The sequence below is a fragment of the Lepidochelys kempii genome, chromosome 24 (genome assembly GCF_965140285.1).
Source record: "Lepidochelys kempii isolate rLepKem1 chromosome 24, rLepKem1.hap1, whole genome shotgun sequence".
Lineage (NCBI taxonomy): Eukaryota > Metazoa > Chordata > Testudines > Cheloniidae > Lepidochelys > Lepidochelys kempii.
In genome coordinates, this window is record NC_136403.1 from 4,929,804 (window position 1) to 4,953,175 (window position 23,372).

The window sequence follows — 23,372 nt, forward strand, 5'->3', positions numbered from 1 at the left end:
CAGCCCAGGAAATCCCAGAGTGCTGAGATCAGCCGTGCTAGAGTCTGGGGGCAGGGGGACCAGAGCACAGGTGTGCACGGGGAGGAAGCCTCACCTAGAGAGCGGGCGGCAGGATGCGTGGCAAGGATGATGAGTATGATTATCTCTTTAAAGGTAACTTTTCCTCCTGGGGCTTTCTTTGCAACCGGGCTTCACTGCTTCCATCCCTGGGAGGCACCTGCCCAGCCTGGGCTGGGAGATGAGTTATTACCAGTCTTGGCTGCTCTCGGAGATGGCCCGGAACCAGAGCCCCCTGGCTTAGCTACCCTTGGGGTTTGGATCCTGCTGGTCTAACTCTGTCTTCCCCATCCCCCTTCCATGGCCCATGTTTAGATTGCAAGCCCTACGGGGCAGGGAGTGTCATTTTGTTCTGTATTCGTACAGCACCTAATGCCGTACAGGGCATTACAGCCCGACCAAGACAGGGGCTTCCCAGCGCTACTGCAATGCAAATAATTATCATCCATGATCCCACTTGAAAAAAGCCACCTGCATGGGTTGCTCTGAACCCAGAATCGGGTGTGTGTGTGGGGGGGCATCCCCTTGACTTTATGGCACCTGCTTGGATGCTGGGGGTGGGGGGATGGGAAGAGGGCTGCTCACTGAGGCAAGAGTCCTTTAGGACCAGGCGCATTGCAGGGGGCCGGTGGTGGGAAGTGATGGACGTTGGTGGCGGTGGTTGTCTGTGTTGGGATAACGCTAGTGGCCTAAACAGGGCGTTCTAGGTGCATGTACAAATATATAATGGAAAGACGCCCTGGCCCAGAGAGCGTCCTAGCAGGGTGGGTGGGTGGCTTACTTTATGGAGGCTGCTGGACACTGACAACCCCTGTGGTTCTCTCTGGCTACCCTACCCTGGCTACTGGCCTGGGTGTGGGGCATGGATAGTGTGTGTGAAAGGGCTGAGGGAAAATCAATGGGGGATGCCCCAGCTGGGCTGTGATGAGGGGGAAACCCCTTGCTGGCCCAGTCTGCTCAATGCAGCCTCCCAGTTCAACCCACATAAACCTCCCCCTGCACCACGCAGCCCCAGTGTCTGAGCAGCGCCCATCCCCTTGGTATCTGCCTGCCCCGGCACCGTGGGCCCCTCCCAGAACCCAGCAGGTTTCACTAGCCTGTTCTGAGCTGACCTGGTGCACAAAGCACAGAGGTGATGCTGGTTTCTTTAAGTGAGTAATACTGAACCAAGTGATGTCACTAACTCTGCTGCAATTGGGAAGGGGAAGGGCTTGTGGCAGGAGCACAGGGCTGTGAGTCAGGACTCCTGGGTTCTACGACTCCCAGCTCTAGCCCCTGGGTGACTTGGGCAAATCCCAGCAACGCTCTGTGCCTCAGCATCCCCTTTTGTGCAATGGGAATTGTACTGACTTCCCACGCGGGGATGCCAAGGTTAATGCACTAATGTTTGCAAAGTGCTTTGAGATCCGTGGATACCAGGCACTAGCTGCTGCTGCTGCTGTTGTGTGTGTCTCTGACCGCCAACTCACTGGCTTTTCTTCTATCTTTAAGTTCCAGCAAAGGCTACGGGGACTTAAAAGGCTTTGAGCGTAGATTTTCAACACATTGTCATGATATCGCATGTGTGCCACTGTCCTTTGCTGGATGGAACTAGCACTGCTCCACTCTGTGTCATAGGCCATTTACTGCTGCCAGCTGATGGGGATCTTCCTGTCACTCAGGTGGCAGGCTCTTGTGCTAGAGGACCTGGGTTGTGTCCCCATTGTTGCCATGAAGTTCCACGTGCCTGCCATAGGTCCGTTTAACAATCATCTAGTGGTAGCCAGCCGCAGATGAATGAGGACAGAGAAAGGGTCGGGAGGTAAGGAGAGGCTGAACTGGCAAGATATCATCTACTGATGAATCGAGTCCAGGATGCATTAAGTCATCATGCTCCGCTCCTGATGAGTCACTTCTCTTTCCAAGCACTTCTCTGAAAGGCCATAAATGGCTCAAGCCGCTTGTGCCTTTCAGGTGGTTTCCTATAAAACCAGAATCTCCATTGCTCCACACCTTCACATGGAGTCACTTTACCCTGAGGCAAAATGCTGCCATTCCCACATGGTAGCATTTCACACTGGTGTAAATGATAAGATAGCGGGTGACAAAATCCCTGCTTTGATGAAGAGAGCCTCCTTCCCAGCTCATTTTCACTTAATTGAATCATTTCATGGCTTCCATGCACCCTGGCATTTAAAACCCTACGGTATTTGCAGTACCCGAAACATACAAATCCAATGGAACTCAATCTTCACCCCAATCGCTAGTAAAAGAGTTGGGGATGCCCCACTTCTGTAGATGCCGGTCCATTGAAGGTAAAGGGGATCTGAGGTGGGTTCCTTGTCAATAGGAGGCGGCAGCATGTAATAGCTTCACAGGCAAGAAATCGACTTGAGCTAAATTGCTATAAACCAGGGTTTTCACTGGTTGACTTTAAAACAACCCCACTGTTAGTTAAGCCTGGGTGTGGACAAGATCTATGGCCTGATTCTCCTTTACACCCTGCTGGCAACAGGGGCTAAGATATGTAACTGGCCCCATCCCAGTAATACTGAAGCATCTCACCATCTTCAAGGTATTTATCCTCACAACATCTCTGTGAGGCAGGGCAGAGCTGTTATCCCCATTGTGCCACAGGGGGAACAGACGCACAGAGGGGCTAAATGACTTTCCCAAGGTCACCCGCAGAGTCAGAGCAGGGAATTGAACCCAGGTCTCTCAAGTCCTTAACCATTGGGACATCCTTCCTCTCTAGGGACCTTACTGTACAATTGTCATCACTGCTCTCTTGAAGGCTCCTTTATGCTGCCAGAGGATTGTAAATGGGGCCTGAATATAAACAAGAATAAGGCACTAAATCTCCACTGTGAGTCTGTTTCAGGTACCACACACTGGGTAATAACATGAGAGGCCTCCAGGTTTCTAAAACTGTTTCTTAGGAGAGCTGTTCACGCAAATGCTGCAGCTAGCATGCTAGCCATGTGTACACAGACTGACTTCCAGGTACCTCCTCCAAACTCTTTCCTCCTGCAACTTCTGCTCCTCCCTCCAAGTTCTGTGCAGGTTGCTCCACAGGCAGGAAACATCAGACCTGAGTCCGATCTCGGTTACCCCCATGGTGATCGAGTATAACTCCATTGCAATCAGTGGAGTTGCAACGCTTTAAAATCAGTGCCTGTGAGATCAGAATTGGGCCCATTCTCCCCAATTTATGGCAGTTTTTCACTGATGAAATTAATAGGCAGCAGGTTTAATACAAACAAGAGGAAGTCCTTTTTCACACAATGCACAATTAACCTGTGGAACTCATTGCCATGGGACATTGTGATGCCCAAAAGCATAACTGGGTTCAAAAAAGAACTAGATAAGCTAATAAGATATTAGTTAAGAGGATCAAGGACACAATCCCATAATCCAGCCACTCTAAACCTCTGAGGGCCAGAAACTGGGAGGGGAACACGAGGTGAATCTCTCCAAAATTGCCCTGTTCTGTACACTCCCCCTGAAGCTCTGGTACTGGCCACTGTTTGACCCAGGGTACTGGACTAGATGGACCATTGGTCTGATCCAGTCTGGCCATTCTTATATTGTTCTGGCCATGCAAAGGGGCTGTGAATTCAGTCTTTCTTCAAATCCTTCTGTCTCCACTTCTTCCTTGGTGCTCCTGTAAGCTCAAGGCTGTATCCATTGTTCTCTCCAATGGAGTCTCAAGGATATCCACGGTCCCTGCTACTGAGACTTTGAAGGACACGTGATATTCAGTGCAAAAGGCACTGCAGAGTGAAGGGTAAGGCAGGGTGAATTCTTTGCAGGTTTGCAAGGTGGCTGCAGAATGGAAGTTATTAAAATCTGATTGCACAGAGGTTAAGGCCAGAAGGGACTATTCCGGTCTCCTGCAAAGCACCAGTCAGAGCATTTTTACCCCTTTCTATAAATAATCAAGTGGGACTTGAACCTATAACCACTTATTTTCAAGGCTAGGAATCCTTCCCTAGACCACATACCTTTTTCATGTATAGCCTGCTTTGCAGTGCTTTCACTTCTTCATGTGCTCTGCGTGTTGGATGGAATCATAACTACAATGCTGTAAGTCATGGACCCTATACTGCTAACACCTAGTGGTGATTCTCCTTTAAGTCAGAAGGTAGGGCCTCGATTTAGGTGCCAGGGGGTCTGAGTCTATTCCCACAGTTGCTGTGACATTCTAAATGGCCACGTGAACAGCTTGGGGCTTACCATAGTTCCTAGGTGACCTTATAAGCTATTTTCGATTACCTTCTGGACTCCCAAGCTTGTCATATTAATAACCGCATTTGCAACGTACTAACTCGCAGTACTGACATGGGCCTTTCTGATTTCAGTCGACTTTGCAAATATAAGTTAAACCCATGCTGTAATTGGGGGTTAGAATCATCATCCGTGGTTCACCAATGGAGAAATAGAGGCACAGAGGCCAGTATCCTGCAACCATGGGGATGTCAGTGCTGGGATTACAGCTCTGAGTTCCTGGCTCCCAGGACACTGCTCACACCTCACCTCTGAGGACAATGAGCTAATGTGCCCCAGCACTCTTTCCTTGCAGCCATATTCTGATAAATCACACTCATGCGCCCCTTTCAGTCTCTTCACTCTTCCCCTGTATCCTGCCTTCTCGCCTGTCTCCTTTGCTACCGCAAGTAAGCGGCATGGGGACCTTGAGCAGAGAGACCACAGGCCTCCTGGATTCTCTTCCCAGCTCTGCCACTGACAGGCTACGTGACCTTGGGAAAGTGGCATTAGTGCCTCGGTTTCCCCACCCGGGAAACAGGCCCTGCTCCCCAGGGGAATTGTGTCTCATGCATTTGTAAGACGCTTTCTGCATGAAAGGTGGCCAGAGAAGTGCAGAGTAAGAGTAATTGTTTTTCACAATGTATCCAAAGGTACAAAGCCAGTGACTTGAGTTCTTAGATACACTCCATACTGGCAAAGTCCTCATAGACGGATGCAATTTATACCAGCACAGCTTATTCCAGCTGCACTTCTTACACACACACACACACACCTACACCTGCCAGCACAGGTATGTCTGTCAAGGATCACTCCTACAGACCTCCGACCAACAGAGCTATGCTGGTAAAAAGCCTGGTGCAGCCCAGACCCAACCATAAGTAAGAATTCAGACCTGGAGCTTTTTCCTTTTCCCCACCCAATCTTCTGAGGTTTACCACGGTGATGCATTTTCCCGTCACCAGGTAGGAAGTTAGGCGGTGACAAATTATGGCAGCATCAATCCCCAGTACTCCCCCGTGGGCTAGAGGGAAACAAGAGTTAGATCCGAGCACTTGTTATACGGCAAACGAAACCAGAGTGGGGCGCTTGGAGCCGTTCGGTGCTTAGGGGATGTGCGAAACCTGGACAATCATCTGAAAGGCACAGGCAAGATGCTGTTCCACCTCTCCTTGGGCCAGAGCGGACTCAAGAAAACAGCTAGCAAAATGGGTATGATTTGGGGGAAGTGATGGTTATAGAGGCAGCTAAAAGAGGCTTATGAGGACAGGAAGGATGGCCTTGTGGTTAAGACCCTAGCCGAACACTGAGAAGACACAGGGTCAACTCCCTGCTGTGTCGTGGACTCCATGTGTGTCAAGTTGCACAGGCTGGGTCTGCACTAGACAGTTGCACTGGAGAATAGTTTTGTTGGCCATCAGCACAGCTATTTTGGGGGTTCACACTGGGCTGCTTGTGCCGCTCGGCTTGGCCAAAACATGTTGCATTGTGGGTAGGCATCCCAGTATCCTTCAGGTGTGCTGCCTTGTGGGAGGTTGTCGCTGTATTGGAGGGCAGCTGCTATGCATGGTAGGAGACTCACCCTCCTCTCAGGCGTCCAGAGATCTCTCAATCAACCTCTCTGATCTGTACAGTGGGGGAGGCAACGATTTCCCTCCTTCCCAGGGGATGCTCAGGTGCCAGGTGCTCCCCTGCAATGGCGCCTACAGCCGTACACACGTCACGTCAACCTCAAGAGTGGCTACAAGCACGGGGAGGCTGGCTGGGAGAAGGGGGCGGGGAGCCCTGGGCCACGTGAAATATTTCTGGGGGCACCCTTGCTCAGTTGCTCCGGTGATGGGAACCACGGAAGCACCCTACATTGCCATTCATCTTGGCAGAAGACACTGAATATCTAATTCATGAGAAGACCAACTCGATCCCAAGTCCTATGCATCTGAGGGCATGTCTACGCTTACACTGGCGTGTCGAGTACGGACGCTGCAGGCCCAGCTGGCAAGGGGATAAATAGCCATGTAGATGTCTTGGGTGAGTACCCTAGAGTGCCGAATACACTCGAACCCCGAGGTTATATGTCCTACCCAGCTCTGTACACACCCAGGCAGTGCCTCCTACATCTACACGGCCATTGTTAGCAGCGCAGTGTCCTGCCAGAGCCTTTCCCTGCAGTGTGTAGCTACATGCCTGTGCTCTGCATGCTGCCCTATGTGTAGACATAGCCTGAGAGGCTGGAGGAGAGAATTAGATTCCTGGCTCTGCCACTGACCAGCTGGGTGATGCTGGGCAAGTCATGTCCCCCTGTCTGTGCCTCAGTTTCCCCACACACACTTTGCCTTGTCTATTTAAACTGTAAGCTCTCAGAAGCAGGGTCTCTCTTACGGGGGTATGTATAGTGGGGTCTGCTGTCCCAGGTCGGTCACGTCATCTCTCCTTTCCTCAACTTGACCCACCTGTAGCATGGGGAGAGAGCCATCTGTTCAGGCCTTTCAAGTAGGCAGAGAGGAAAGGCGTGAGCATTACTTCCTTTGGCAGAATCACCTGTTACCCTAGCAGTACCAGCAACTGGAGGAAGCCCCGCGGTTAAGCAAGGGGAAGTGGTACGTTCCTGTGGACGCAAGCTGATTGGCAAATCCCAGAGCGGCCTGCTAGAGCTCACTGACTCCGGTTTATTCCTGTAGTGTCTTCATGTCTGGAGTGACTGCACTCTTCTGAAGTGTGCGTGCGGGCTTCGTCACTTCCTGGATACAGCTCCTTGGAAAACTTTCCTGGAAACAGTTTTCCCTTGGAAAATGCAGTTTCAACAAAACCAGAAGGTTTTGGCAAAATCCGATCAACCTGGACACTTGTGTTTAAAAAGGCATGTTGAAAATGTCTAAATGTCACGCTAGCAGCGTGGCAAGTTTTGATTTGTCATTTGAAAAGCACTGTTCATTTTGAAATGTACGTTTTTAGTATGAAGGGTCACAAGAGCAATGAAATTTGTTTTGCCCAAAAACATTTCTGATACTTTCTTCTCAATCAGGAAGGACTCCTCCTCCCCCCTCACCCCCCTGAAGTCTTGAAATTTTTTGCGGGATGGAAAATCTGTTTTCTGGCCAGCTCTGTCCCAAGTCACAGGAGGAAGGGACTTGCCCAGATCACCCAGCAAGCTGGTGGCAGAGCTGAGAACAGAAAGAAAAGTCTTCTGAATTCATCTGAAATATTCAGATGACTCCTTCTACTTATGGGAGCCAGCCTGACCTAGTAGATAAAGCGTTGGATTGGGATTCAGAAGACCATGGGTTATATTCCCAATTCTACCACTGACCTCCTGGTTGACCACAGGCAGGTCAAACCCCTGCTGTGCCTCAGTTTCCCCATCTGTATAATGGGGATAGTGATACTACCCTCCGTTGCATGCTGGATGAGAGCTAGGTGGTGATATCTAGAGGTCTGATTCTTACTTTAAAGTCCCTTTATGCTGCCAGTGATGTGAATGGCCCCCAGGTTGAGTGAGCAAGGCCAGAGCTGTGCAAAGGGGCCTTAACATGAATAAGAATCAGGCCCCTGTGTCTGTATTTTTGCTGCCTGATGCTGTCACACCAGGTACAATTCCCACTCCTGATATGCCAAGAAACCAGCCACCTCCCTGGCCTCCATCTAACACCAGGAGACTTCTGATTCTGGATTTCCAAAGTCCAGCCTCTCCCAGTTACGTCCTACCTTTAAAAAAATATTGCAATCATTCATGATGCTTCTGTGCCTTCCAAATGACCTTGCTAATAACAGCAACTCATTTCACACGACAGTAGGTTTCATAGATTGCTGCCGTTCACTTGCAGTCAAGCGATTCCCCACGCCCCGGCCCTGTGTTACTTGGTTATCTGGGGCTTATTTAAAGAGATTTTAATCAGAAAAAGTAATTTTTATGAAACTTTCTCGCTGTTCCCTGAGGCTTGGAGTCTGGTCTTCTGACTCGGCAAACAAGCAGTCACCTACCTTGGCACTTCTGGGGATAAAAGGGAGCCCGAAATGGGTTTTCTTGGGAACATAGTAATTTAGAGTGGATTAGACCAGTGAGGAAGAATGGCCCGGTGGTTACGGCGTTAGCCTGGGACTTGGGAGACCAGCATTCAATTCCCTACTTTGCCACAGTTGTGTGACCCTGGGCACGTCACTTGTTCTCACTCTGCCCCTCAGTTTCCCCATCTATACAATGCAATGGGGATAATAGCACTTCCCTGCCTCACAAGGGGGTTGTAAGGAGAAATATGTTAGAGATTGTGAGGTGCTCAGAGAACGGGAGCCAGATAACCATTTTAGAGACTGTCCTGTGTCCAGTGCCAGAGAGAAGTGCAAGAATTTTTGCCATGACTGTAATCTGCTTCTGATGATATCCCCCACCACCATCCCTTAGCTAGAACTTGGTTCATAGTTCTCAGATATCTGTCCTTTCCAAAGCTTTCAATCTTCTAACTCTGGATCTTCCTGTCTAACCCTCTGTACAAATGTCGAATCCTTGTTTAACCCTGCTCAAAACTCTTGTAGGTGTGTGTGGAGAAAAGTATTTTCCTTTGTTCGGTTTGGAATTCACCCCCTTTGGGTTTAATTGAATGAACACACACACACCGCTTTGCCTTGGAGCATTGGTTTGTGGGGGAGACAGAGCAGTTTTGTGTCTCTGCTCCCAAACTGGGTTTGCAGAGCCGGTGGTTGGAAAAATCATTCTCTGCTGAGTCATAAACTGAACAAACTTGATATGGAAACCACAGAGAGAAAACCCCTGGCGCCACTGTTCGTTTAACTGAGGCACTTTAATGCATGGGTTCTCCAGGAACAGGGCTAAGCTGGGACTGGTAGGAAATGCTTTTTGTAACCCACCCTCTGGGCATTCAGCACCAAGCGTGCAGGCCTCTCTGCTAATTGAGATAAAGGAGCAACTCCATTAGCTGGCAGCAGCAGTAGGCCACTATTCTCTGTGGCAAGAGAGGCCTTCGTCCTCAAGAGGCAGTGTGGCCTAGTGGCTAGAACACATCTAGGACTCGGGGGACCTGGGTTCTAGTCCAGGCTCTGACCTCGGGGAAGTCCCTGTTCTATTGTGTGCTTCAGTTTCCCCATCTGTCTTGTCTGTTTAGACTGTAAGCTCTTCAGGGCAGGGGCTGTGTATGCCATTGATAGAGCAGTTTCTGATGCATGTCCGGAAAGAACTGAGGCCCAGCAAACTCATTCCATGCAGGCCACTGACTGGATGGTAGCTGCTCCAGGTCAGAATGTTGGAGTTACACATCAGGGTGAAGTGACCATGCAAGTAACTGTACACGGCCAGTTGCTGTAAGGTCCCTTCACGCTGCTCTGTGGTATAAATCAGAACCTGACCCAGGGAGACCAGGTGACTCACCCAAGGTCACACAGGGAATCAGTGGCAAAAGTGGGAATGGAACCCACGTCTCCCAAATCCCAGCCCAGCGCCTTAGCCACAAGACCCTCCTTCCTCTTGTTGCTTATAGTGCGCCATCAGATTCCATCCACCCCAAACCCTGGCTCAAAATTTGCATCAGGTGCTAACTTCTTGCTTTGGGTGTGTCTTATTGGGGGGAGGAGGCAGAAGATTGAAACCTTTGCAATCTCTCCAGCTCTGGGGCAGGAATTTTCCAAAGACCTGTTTAAAGCCTGTTGAGTATCTGTGGTGTTATTTAAATGGCCATAAGTTGTTTGGTTCCAATATCCGAGAACAGGGGCTGCTTCTCCCCCACCCCTGCTCTGGGATCACATTTCATAGAACCAGAGGGTTAGAAGGTACCACAAGGGGTCATCTAGTCCAGTGTTTCTCAATCTTTTCGCCTGAGCTGGCGCTGCTGGGCCAGGGACGGAGAGCGCTTGGTGCTAATCCGGCAGGATAGCCACGTGGCCAGAGCCCCTAGTGTAGACAGGCAAAGCTGCTGCCCGCTACTGTTTGCACTGGTGCAAAACCTACAGGAAGGGTTTGCATTGGTGTAGCTGCTCAGGGCCAATGCCAGGGTAGACTAGGCCCTGAGAGTGTGCTCCAAATTGCTGCTCCGTGCCTCAGTTTTCCCAGCTGCAGAATGGGGACAATACTCACTCTGCATCAGCCGATCTCAGGTGAGAGTTGAAGATTGCAAGCACCCTTGTGCCCTAGGCCAATTGTTAACCTTGCACTTTGTGCCTCTCAGTGGTGCTGATCGGGGACTCCGGCGTAGGGAAGAGCAACCTCCTCTCGCGCTTCACCCGCAATGAGTTCAACCTGGAGAGCAAGAGCACCATCGGGGTGGAGTTCGCTACCCGGAGCATCCAGGTGGACAAGAAGACCGTGAAGGCTCAGATCTGGGACACAGCGGGTCAGGAGCGTTACCGCGCCATCACTTCAGCGTGAGTAGTAGCATTTTGCCCTAGAGCCTGGGTTGCACAGGCAGTGCATCCCTTCAGAGTGCAGCCACTTCTGGGGTGGAACACGACCGCTGTCTAACACACCCAGTAACATAGAAATTGACAGGCTGAATCGGAGCGAAGGTTCAGATAGTCCAGGATGCCGTCTCAGACAACAGCCAGCACCTGCTGCTGCTTGGGCCACAGCTCCCAGCCCCCCTTAACTCTCTGCTGAAAAAGACACTCCCTTCCTTTCAATACAGCTGCTTCCTGTCTCCTCTGCAGTTCCCTCCACAACTGAGCCACTCGCTGGCATTTTCTAATCCCGTCCTCCCTTCCCTGGTAGCTGTGTGTGATAACTGAACTGGGCTGGCTGGCCTTTAAAGGGGCAAAGCAGCCTGGTACAAGGCCTCAAAGTGATATCTTGTGGCAGTGAGTTACTCAGGCTAATTGTGCACTGAGGCACAGCTTGGTATGTCGCCTTGGGCACAGCTGGTAATAAAACCCAGGAGTCCCCAGTCCCCCCCCCCAATCTCTACCCGCTAGACACTACTACCCTCCCCGGAGCTGGGACTAGAACCCAGGACTCCTGACTCCCAGGCTACCACTATTTTCACAGCACGGCGGCAGCTCCCCCTGTGACGCTGGAATGAGCCCCTGTCTGGGCTGGATCCAGCTTGACCTGCTCCACTCCGGCCCCCTGTGCCTCCTGCCTCGCCCGGGACAACTCCGCCACTCTTTCTCCCACCCAGGTATTACCGGGGTGCGGTGGGTGCCCTCCTGGTCTACGACATCGCCAAGTACCTGACCTACGAGAACGCTGAGCGCTGGCTGAAGGAGCTGCAGGACCACGCCGACGCCAACATCGTGATCATGCTGGTGGGCAACAAGAGTGACCTGCGGCACCTCCGGGCCGTGCCCACCGACGAGGCCAAGAGCTTTGCAGGTACGGGCACGGCTCCCCCGCTCCGGGAGCTGCCCCAGGGCTGCGGAGAGAACAGAGCTGGAGTTCCCTCCTGTTTCTCTTTGCTTTACCCACTGGATTGAATGCAGAGCAGAGAGACAGGGCTGGCATCCCGGGAAGGGACAGGGCTGGGGTTTAGTGGGGCAGGGTTAAATGATGGGGGTGATACTCGGGGGGTAGCAGCTGGCTGGCGTGCATGGGAATCCTGGCAAGGTTTGTGTTGCTTTTCAATATTGCTGAAGGGGGGGGGCACATGAGTGAGCCAGGGCACCGCCCTCTTCTGGGTGGCCTTGGTGCTGCATAACCATGAGTCATAGGTCCTCGCCAGTGATGGAGATTCTCCCTCAGCTCACCTGGGGCCTGGATGTGGGGGGCCCCAGTTCCATCCCCATTGCTGCCCTGCAGCACTGAGAGGGCCCCGGGTCGTGGTGGGAAGCACAGCCTGTCTGGGTTGTGGCTTTTCATGCCATATTTCACCCTAGAAACTTTCCCAAACCCCAGCCTCTGGGCCTGCCTGGCCAGCCCTGCTCCTCAGCATGAGTGGGGGTCGGGGAGCAGTTGTCTGGAGGGGGCTGACAGCCCAGACGAGGGGGCAGGGCTGCTCTAATGCAGATGGAGGTGAATTAGCAGAGGACGTCGGGAGAAGGGCATGGGGGGAGGGATGCGGATTGCTCAGCACCCCCGTCCATGTATATCAGCAGCGGGCACCTCATTCACCCAAGGATGTGCCCAGCATCGCGGACATGGATGGAGGGAGCGTCCAGAGGGCACTGTCTTCCAGTGACTGGGCGCTCGGGGGGCTCTGGACAGCCACAGTTCGGGGGGGCAGGCTCCAGGGCAGAGGCAGAGCTAGATTCACCTCTTGGCCTGAACTGGAGGCCGGGGGAGTGGAGGGAATACCCCAGCTGGGGAGCCAGCGGGATGGTCCCATCTCCAGCCCGACCTGGCCAATGAGCAATGGGGTCTGCTGGGCTGTGGGTTGCACCAGTTCCTCTAAGAGAGGCCAGTTAAAGGAGTCAGCTGTGGGTGGATGGGGTCTGTTGAGAGGGGGATCGAGCAGAGGGGCACATTGCAGGGTACCCCCCGGTGAGTGGGTGTCACAGGTTCCCCTCCCTTATGCCCCGTGGAGGAGATGAATGGTTATACCCTCTGCTAGGAAGTTCTGGCTCATGCTGCTGTTGGCTTGGGAAGTCCCCGGTTTGATCCCCAGCAGGGTGGCTTGTCACACTAGCAGCTGGTTACTGCAGTGCGGGGTTTGGGGAGGGAGCTGAGGCAAGGGCCATGGGGGTGGGCCTGAAGGGATCTGGACCTGGGCTGGATTAAAGGGGGCTCTGTCGGGCCAAGTAAAGGGAACTGCCAGTGGCCTGGGAGTTCTGCTAGGTGTGTCCATCCGTCTGAACCCTCCGCTTCCTGTCCTTGCAGAGAAGAATGGCCTGTCCTTCATCGAGACGTCTGCCCTGGACTCCACCAACGTGGAGACGGCCTTCCACAGCATTCTGGCAGGTACGGGGCCCACAGCCGCCTGGCTCCCGTGGGGTGGGAACCGTGGCCCATGTTGTGGGGGGAGGGTGGGAAGGGATGAACATGAACTCCCCCTCACCGCCTGGGGTTGCTCTTTCTCCCGCCTGCAGAAATCTACCGCATCGTGTCGCAGAGGCAGATGACCGGGCAGCAGGAGCCGGAGTTTGGGTCCAGCACGGCCATTGACCCTGTCAAAGTCCTGCCCACTCGCCAGGAGGGGAAACAGGCTCCCTGCTGCCAGAACATATGATGCTGACGGGAGGCACCAGAGGCAGGCAGACCCCTGCTGTTGTCCCTCACCGGGGCTGCTTCCCTGTGAGGGGGGCGGGGTGTCGGAGCATGTGTTATATAAGATCCTGTCGTTTCCCTGTCTCTTGTTCCCTCCCGCAACCCATGGACTGTTGTACTTAATGTAACTCCTATATAAACATAACTAGGCCACCACTGTTTCCTTGGGGAGATGGGTGTTATCTATTTGAGATCATCATTTCCTCTGGTATCATGCCCCTCCCTTCCCGCATGCTATTGGATGTATGTTTATATAGGGCCTACTCTAATGGGAGTAGACATATTGTGGGGATCTTCCCTTTGGCCCTGCCTCTCCTTTTTTTTAAAAAAAAAAAAAAGACCTCTTTAAAGATCCCTAATGGCCTAGTGTGTGTGCGTGCATTCACACAAGACTCAAAGGGCCCTGACAGCCCAACCCTGCAGGTGTGGCTGCTAGGCAGGCTTGCTAGACAGGTCTGATTGGGACACTGGGGAGAGTCTATTGTGGATCACCAAGCTCTTCTGTCTGCGGTGAGGTGGGCTGGAAGCAGAGTGCGGTTACACCCGTCTTAATCCAGAGTGACTCTGCTGAAAGCCCTGGGGCTGAGCCCCACTGATCTCATGAGAAACACTAAGAGCCCAGCCCAGGTTGGCTGACAGTTTTCTGGTCCTTCCAGGGTCAGGTTAGATTTGAGTTCTGGCGGCGTTAACTCCGGATTTACTCCAGTATCAAGGGGATAGGAATCCATGGCCTTTTGTCGCTTCCCAAAGAGAAGGCGCAGGCTGACCACTGACGTGGCGAGTGACTCATGGTTTGCGGTGCCTCCGTTTTGGGCACCCATGTCTGACTGTTTTGGTCCCCAGCTAGAGCAGGATTTCCAGAGGGTCTGAGCATCGACTCCCATTGGCTTCACCCAGCTCTATGTCTCCGTCACATGCCGAGAGCCAAGGGCACCCCCAAGAGGCGGGGCTGTTTCCTGCCAGGAGTGGAGAACCGGCTCTATTCTTTGCTGTCCGAGCAGAGCCTTGGACTCGAGATAAAGGAAGAACTTGATGCTCTTTCCGCCCCCGCCCCTGCTTTAAACTGTGTAGCTGCCGGCTTGGAATCTTAAAGTGGTGTCATTTCATTGCCGCAGCCAAAGCTTTGCTCTCTTCAGCACTGATCCTACTAAAATTGCCCCGTGCGGTCTCGCCCACCCGGAGATTAGCCCCACTCAGCCTCTGGTGTAGCCGCAGCTGTGCTCAGTTCTATGTGTAGAAAAGGGCAAGCCGGGGCTGCTGGTTAGTTTAAGCAGTGCTAACCCCTGCATGCCCTTGTCTGGATCCAGTCTTGGAAACTGAGTCCTGGTTGAGCCAAGAATGGGGAACTTCAGGGCAAACTTCCTCAGTGCGCTGTCCCAGAGGGTCCTGGGCTGAGAAGGGAGTTTGAGCTGTTGAGTCTGCATGGTCATTTGCCTGTCTGCTGGGGCCACAACCAGTGATGAGCAGGAAGGGGGGTAATTGGTGGTGGCTTATTACCCCTCCTTTGTCTGCTGTGGTTGGATTGTGTGCAGCTCTGAACCTGGCGCCCCCCCCCCCCCCCCAAGCTGTGTAAATATGATGGAGCCTTTTAACATCAGCTCTCGACTGTGTCTTGTTTTTTGTTGAATGTGTGTGTGTTTAAAAAAAAAAAGTTTAAATAAAATATCTAACATCTTTCCCTGTTGCCGCCCTCTCTCTGTCATGGGGTGTGGGACTTCAGCACACACCACCAGGCTCATCAGCGGGGTCAGAACCCTGGGACCTTCCACATTAAAAGCATGAGCCTCGCCTACTCCAGTGGATAACTCTAAGTGGCAGAGGTAGTAGGCTGTTGTCCTCTAGGGGTCAGTGGCATGGACTCCCCAGCATAAATGATCTGGGGGAGGAGGAGTTGAGGTTCCTATTTAAAATGGAACGTAGTGAGGGTGAAGGATGCCAGATCGCAAACTCTGTGGGGACTGGCATACGGACAACACCTTGCAAGAAACCCCCGCCCCCCAGGAGCAAAGTATGCTGTCCTGGAGGGACCCCGGCTAGGAGTGAGAGGGGGAGTTCATAGGATTGATCCCAAGCGTTTACAAATCAGGTGGCTGGCCTCAAAAATATTGAGATCCATTTACAAAATAAGATTATTGGGATGCTCTGTCTTTTGCCTACTGGTCTCTGAGCCTTTAGCTCATACTCCAGTCATGTCTCTAAGCTTTACTCCTCAGCCAGGAGAGCTGGAAATGTATGTTTTTATTTGGTTAAAGGAAAACTGCCATTCTGCTGTAAATCACAGGTCGCCAGCAGCTGGGGCTTTATGCAAAGCATTGAGTTGGTGCAGTCTCCCCCAGTGCAGGCTCCACAATCAAGCCTCTGTCTCCCTCTGCTGAGGCTGCCCGTGAGGTGGGATGGTGTGACACGGAGTGGCCTGGAGGCTCATTTCCCCACCTGCCGTTCAGATTCATGTGTGTGTGCCATGCACATCCCAAATGGCTGCGAACTTTGCTGCACCCCAGAACTGGCTGCATTTCAGCTCCAGGGGCAGTGTGCTGCCGATGCACAAAGGGCTCTGAACACCCGTCCTTTGTGTCAGCCCCATCAACTGCTAAGGGAGGGTGAATGGGAAGAGAAGCATCTAATTGCGAGATGCCCTTGCTGCCACTAGGTGGTGCTATTCGCTGGTTTTAGGGGGTGACAGTGGGTGCCTTTCCATTCAACAGGTGGATTTAAACGCCAATCAATTATTACTGCTCCCTTATCCCCTGTCTAAGAAGGGCCCAGGGGAGCGGTGTGGGGCAAGGGGGGGTGAATGAGCCTTTCACTTCTGCAGCCTGGGGTTCAACTGTGGATCTAAGCTGCTAGGGCAAATTGCACCATTTATCTCAAATGCCACAGCCGCTTGGTGCATGTTTCCCTGTATTGACACACACACACACCCCCCCCCCGCGTGGTGTGATAGGCAGCCGCTATTCAAGAGCGGCCCCACCTGGACTGGTAGAGGGGGCTGCAGTACAGGATTGTGGTGGAGCGGGTGCTGGGGGGGGAAGATCGCCCCCTGCCAACGCTCAGCAGAGGCCAAAGTCAGCTGGAGGGAATGCTGGGCTCTAGTCCCTTTCCATCTGCTTCGGTGGTGGGTGTGGGGCCACCCTGTGGCCCAGCATAGGGTGAGGAGCCAGTGGGGTGGAGGGGAATGAGTGGGTCAGTGACCTTCCACCAGAGCCTCTTGAGCCAGGTTCCCACATCACTTGTTGTGAGTGTTGCTGAGTGCTGGGTTTTTTTTTGTTTTTTTTTTAACACTGTGAGTGCATTCCACCCTCGAGGTGGCTGCATTTCAGCATCATGTGAAACAATCCCAGCACAATGTTACTGTGTGCTATTAAACAGCTGCCATGCTCCACCCTAGAAGCAGCAGCATTTCAGTGCCAGATGGAGCAATTGTAACCCACAGGCTCTCACCACACCTGACTTCCATTGATTTTAGTGGAAATTAGAAGTCTCATTACCTTTGAGGATCTGGACCCTTCCCCCCCCGTGCTGAGCCACAGCGGATATCCGTAATTACAACTCCCCCTTTCGAGCTGTGGCTCTTCAGCTCATGCTTGCAGCCCTGGAGGTCACCAGTTTGATCCCCGGTGCAGCAGCCAATTCCTTGGCCTTGTGGTGCACTTTGGGGCCCTGCCAGCTTTAGATGACTGTCTCCAGGTGGGATATTATTATTAGCTAGCATGACTCTGCACTGAGCCCCCACACAAAAATAACCCTCCAAGCAGAGCATGGAAGAGAGGCAATCGCACCTCAGCCACACACTAAGTGGCTGCAATTACTCGGCCTGCATTGATCACGCTGATGGAGCAGCCAAGTGTTGTGTCGTGTCCCCCCCCAACACACACACACCTTCCTTGCCACCATCTGCCTACACCGTGACTCAGCGCCAAGTGGTGATGTCATCCTAGTCCCCAACTGCTTCGCCCACTGGCGCTGCCAGGGTGGAGACTGGGAGGGTGATGTTATTCTAACGCACTGTGACTGGTGACTCATTCTTACTGCATGGAGCTGGGGCAGGTGGGAGATGTGTCCCTCCCCATGGAAAGGTGACTGGGTCACATGGTCAGTGGGAATCTGGCTGCAGCACCGAATTGGTTAGGGGCAGAGCAACTGTTCAGTTCCCATGGTAAAAGGAGTTTAGGAAAGTGTGTAAAAAATCTCACCCCAGCTTGCCCCAGTCTCTGCCATGTTCTCTTGCTGCCAGTCTCCCACAGAGCTTGGACACAGCTCCTCAAAGCTCTCGCCACACCTGACTTCCATTGATTTTAGTGGAAATTAGAAGGCTCATTACCTTTGAGGATCTGGACCATACAGACTGCACCGCAAAAATACCTCAAAACCAGGGCAGTGCAGCTTGGTGCCCAGCTCCGCCAACTCAGGCTAAAAGGAGCAGTCTAGCGATTTGGGCTAGGGCTGGAGCCTGGGTTTCACGACCCTCTCCTGTTGCCAGGTTTCAGAGCCCAGGATCCAGCCTGAGTCTAGATGTCTATGCTGGTATTTTTAGCCCACAGCGTGAGCCCCGCAAGCTCGAGTGAGTTGACCCAGGCTCTGAGACTTGCTGCTGAGGGTGTTTTTTTGCTGTGTAGACATACCCCTAAGGCCTTGTCTACGCACAAAATTTGCCCTGCTTTAATTAGCCTAGTATAGTGAAACCAGTGCAGCCTCACTAGTGTGAACACAGCTATAGTGATAGAAAGGTACTTTATGTTGGTATAGCTGTAGGGTAGGAAGCTGTCCTGCTATAAGGCACCTTTTCCTTGTACAACTGCGTCCACATTATGTACTCGTATAAGCACGTTGATTTAAAAAAAATCACATCCCTAACCAGCTTAGTTATACTGGGACAACAATTGTGTGTAGAACAGGCATAAAGAGACAGGACTGACAAAGAGCATGAGCCACAGAGCCTGGGGTGACTTGCCCGAGGTGCAGGGTAAAAAGGTTCCGTTTCCTGGGTGCGAGCGATCTAGAAGGTTTTCTTTTCTTTCTTTTTTTTTTTTTTTGAACCCTTTTGTGGCATTTGCTCCCTTCTTTGTACTTTTAGGTTTGAACAAGCCACTTAAATCAATGGGAGTCAGGCGCTTAAAAACCTTGGAGGGCCTGGGTCTTGAGTGTGTCAAAGTGTCGTTGAAAATCAATGAGCTTTAGACTTCTAAATCCTAATGTGGCTTCTGAAAAAGGGAGACAGACTCTTAAGTCACTTGGGTGCTTTTAGAAAGACCATCTCATCTCGATTGAAATCAACCCAAATGAGGGAGAATTCCAAACTGCTCTGATGGTTAATGACCCACACAGTTTAAAAACGTGCACCTTGTTTCCGCTCTGATTTCTTCTTACTTCATTCTCCACCTGTTGAATCTTGTCCTGCCTTTGTCTGCTAGATTAAAAAGCCCGCTAGCCTCAGGTACCTCCTGGCCAATCACCACCATGCTTCAAGTTTGTAACTAAGTCTGATGGATTTTGGTTCTAAAAACATATTCCATGGAAGACACCTTCAGTCACTGAATGTTTTTTGGGATTGAGTTAAAGCTCAAAGAGGAAATCCCAAATCCTTAATTCAAATGCAATGAAATCAAAAGGGTGGGAAATTCAAAACCAATAAAAAAATCACTTAGACTGCGGAACTCGTTGCTACAGGATGTTGACAAGGGAAAAAACATACCAAGATTCAGAAAGCGATTGGACATTGATATGGATTTCAATATCCAGAGATGACATAATTATAACAACTTTGAAAGGGCTGTAAGAGACAGAATACTGGACTAGAAGGACCTTGGGTCTGATCCAGTCTGGCAATTCTTATGTTCAAATCCCAAAGCTGGGATCCCTAGATGGAGGCCACACTGAATGGACAGCTAGATTGACTGGATCAGTCAACAAGTCTTTGAATCGCTCCCATCCCAAAGTGAAGGCAGGAAGAGGCAGGAAACAATCAAGACATGACGCCAAGTTTCTTAAGTAATAATACTTTAATAAAATTAAGTTCTTAATGTAATTTAGCACATTTAATACATTAACCCTTTCCCTTCTTTGTTTTCTACAAGTTGTGCAACATCATTATTTTAATTTTTTATTTTATTTTAATTTTTTTTCTTCTTCTCCCCTTTACTATATGCCTCAAAACTCAGACATCGAACCTAACTCTACTTTTCTATGTTCGGTTATATCTCTCGCAGGCCTTTCATTTATTTTTGCGAGATGCCGGAGAGATGAAAATAGCTGGATGGAACATGTGATCTGTTTCTGCTAGTAACAATCCCAATTACAGGTTTCCTATGATAAGAACAAAATAAAACAAGGAATGGACTTTCAACAGAGTGGCCACACAACTGGGAAATCAAGGCTAACGCTGGGGAATTTTGTGGCTGGCTGGTTTATCAAAAGAGATATTTTGTTTTAGACCGAGTGATACAAATGTACAACGGTGCCCAGATAAGAAGGAAAACGAAGCACGCGCACAAGCTCGCACAGCATGTGTAATCTCCGACAAGAGGATAGTAATTTTGTTGTTAAGCAAAATACACAAAGGGCTGAAGGGACATTTGTAATTTACTTTGAACGCACTGAGCCAGATTTGTTAGTTGTGTAAATCTGCATCGCTCCACTGAAGTTAGTGGACCCAATTTACACCAGTTATCATTTTGATTCTTCTTCTTTCTCTTATCTCACCAATTCTGCATCGCTGGGTCCCCGTGGAGCACGCTGAAGTCCATGATTGGGATTCCAGTCTCTGTTGCTCCAGTGAACTGTGGAGCAGCTCCACTGAATTCACTGGAATGAATGTGGTTTCCAGACAGTCAAATGAGAGAAGAATCTCCCATGTTGACTTCAGTTTGACTGCAGTGTAACTTCAGTGGAGATATGCCAGAGGTGAGATCAGAATCTGGCTCAGCTGGAGGACAGTGGAACAGTGTGAACAGAGAATGGCATTTGCTGAGATTGAGCTGAAAACAGCAGTGTCATTTTAGCAGCCACCACTGTCCAAAACTCAGCCTCATAACCCTGATGCCCTTCACGTTTGCTTAACATCCTTTCTAATCTAGGAGCAAATCCTGTAGGCAAAACAGGATCTGGCCCTGAATATTTGTATTTTGAAAAGCAGGTCAGTTGTAATTATGAAAAAAAAAAAAAAAGAAAGAAAAGTGCTGATTACCTTCCAGAATAGCAAAGCAGTTTGCAAGAACCAGACCTTCTTCCGCCTGCTCCAGAGAGCTGCGGAAGGAACCAATTTAAGCAGAGATCCAAGGAGTTAGAGAGAGCTGATGGGTGTTGCTGCTACATTTCTTTGCAAAGTTGTTTCAAAACAATCTTGGAAAATCATAACAAGACTGAAAAAACAAATTCTGCCGTTAGCTGCCAGGCTAAATCTGGTGTCGCTCCAATAGTGGCTCCAAATTTTATCCCAGTATAACTCCATTGACACATGTGGAGTAACGCCACTAGAGTGACTCTGGATTTACTCCACTGACATTGGTAGAGTGATTCCAGATTCCACTGTGTAACTCAACTGAAGTTAATAGATTAAAAATCTGGAGTCTCTCTATCTCCATTGACTTTAATGGAGTCACTCCAGCATAGAATCTGGATTGACTCCAATGGAGCGACACTGGAATTCCACCAGAGAAAGCAGAATCTGGCCTTCAGCTTCTACAGTATGTGAAAAATAGTAATAAAATACAAATCCCTCCCTAAAATCCTAGAAACGACTTTTTGACTAGTTAACCTTTCCTGGTCCACTCCTATCACTGCAGCCAATGGGAATTCTGCCATGGACTTAACAGAGGTAGGATGGGGCCAGTGTAAAAGTTAATATAAAGTGCATCTGATCTCCAGTCCAGGGCATCACTGCATAACTTCAATCACTGACAGTTCAAGTATTAAAAACAAAAATGAGGTAAAATAAAAATGAACGAGCAAACAGTCTGCTTCTTGACCCCTGCTGGGAAGGACTAGACCTTGACTCTACCCACCACAAACTCCAACGGGCCAGCACGCAAACCAGAAACCATCACCCTCTGCTTTCAAAAAGCTGCCACCGTTTTAATTTTGTTGCAAGTTGGGCTATGGTGGTTAGGGCTCCGTTTCTGCTCTCCTGATTACAGAGAGAAGAAATCAGGCCCAATGGAGTTACTCCTGATTTACACCTGTGAAAGAAAGAGAGCAGGATCAGTCCTTATGGAGCTACTCCTGATTTGCAGGAGCATAACAAGAACCAATTGTCTTCACTTCCATCCTAAACTGCCAAATGGCATTACTGTGCGCTGTTAAACAGCTGCTACATCCCACCCCAGAAGCAGCTGCATTTCCAGCAGTTGGGGTGAGGGATGCAGCGACTGCACTGCCTGTGGAAATGCTTTGGGATCCTGCAGGTGCTACTGAACTGTAGGACGTTATTGTGGATGAATCACAGTACAAAGTATTAAAAACTAAAACCAAAGGCAACACCTACTTCTCTGAGGCATCTCTTTTGCGGTAGTTAATTTCTTCTCATAGCACCTATATATTTTAAAAACTATGTTATTTATTTTATAATAATATCATATAAATGGGAGATTTTGGTGCAATAACCACTGTGCTGGGACACAGGGCTCACCCTACTCTGAATGATGACTAGGGTGTAGCATGACAATACTCAAGGTTGCTGGGCAACCTTTGTCTCATCTACAGCTGTCCAATGTACTCTCTGGGATGTGTTTCCTACTGTAAAACCTGCCTTGAGTGAATGCCCAGGACACCAGATAAGATTCCATCGGCAGAACTCAAAGCTCTCGTCCTTGATCCATAGCTCACTGAAGTCACATTGATTTCAATGGCTTTTTTGGATCAGACCATTAAATCTGAACACTGTTCTGCCAGGTAGGGAGACATTGGCCACACTCCCTACTAAAGCCGGGAAAAGAACCCAGGAGTCCTGCCTCCCCTTTTACATAGGGGAAAGGCAGGCAGGTGGAGCATGAGGCTGACCCGTCCCTGAGATCACAGTATCTCAGCCGCAGAGCTGGGAATAGTTCCCTCTTACACTCTGGATTCATAGATTAGCCATAAAAATAAAATAGGTACGTGGTTTGTTCACTTCCATCCCTGCCCCTTAGTGGTACTCTGCGCTCCCTCGGCCCCCTCCATTCGAGCATCTTAAATTGCTTTAGCTCCCGTTTACAGGGAGAGGAAGCTTGAGGCACAGAGCCAGGGGATGTGCAAGCTCTTGCACTGAATCCAGAAGCAGGGTCAGAATAGAATCCCAGGGTCCTTGCGTGGGACCTGTGCTCTAACCACTAGACCACGCTCACTTCAAGAGCTGGGAACAGAACCCAGGAGTTCTGATGTCCAGTCCCCTGTTCTAACCCCGAGATAACACTGTTTCTCCCAAAGGTTGGAATAGAACCTAGAAATCCTGATTCCCTGTACCAGCCCCTAGATCATACTGCCCTTCCAAAGCCCAGCATAAGAACACATAAGTCTCCTTCTTTAGCCTCTAGATCATGTTGTCTCCTCTAAAGTTGGGTATCGAACCCATGAATCCTGACAGCCAGTGCCCCCTTCTCTAACCAGTAGACCCCACTCCCAGGCCAGAGCCAGGAATGGAACCCAGGACTCCTGACTCCCAGTCCCTCTCTCTAACCAACAGATAACAGTGCGGTCTTTCCTTTTCTACCTAGGAACCCGAGCAGAAATATTAACCTTCCCACAGAGGACCTGAACTGACAGCTCCGATGTCAACTGGCGTAGGTGGATGCACAAGAGAATGGAGCAACCAGCTCCTCCCTCCATCCCAGCAAATCCAAAAGGCTTTCCCCAAACATGACACCTCTGTGCCCTCCAGCGCTTGAGCCCTGGCAGAATGGTACAAACGCGTAGGTCGACCCGCCAATGCTAGCTGTCCATAGAAACTAGTCCTGATTTTCCA

General features: G+C 50.6%; 1 protein-coding gene across 1 annotated transcript; it reads left to right on the plus strand.

Moving 5' to 3' along the window:
• On the plus strand, positions 1 to 15,101 carry LOC140902714 (ras-related protein Rab-11A). The gene is made up of 5 exons (XM_073323076.2): positions 1 to 153; positions 10,473 to 10,668; positions 11,418 to 11,611; positions 13,052 to 13,132; positions 13,261 to 15,101. The coding sequence occupies exons 1-5, from the start codon at positions 114 to 116 to the stop codon at positions 13,398 to 13,400; spliced, it is 651 nt and encodes a 216-aa protein (XP_073179177.2). The 5' UTR covers positions 1 to 113; the 3' UTR covers positions 13,401 to 15,101.
• Positions 15,102 to 23,372: the final 8,271 nt, after the last annotated feature.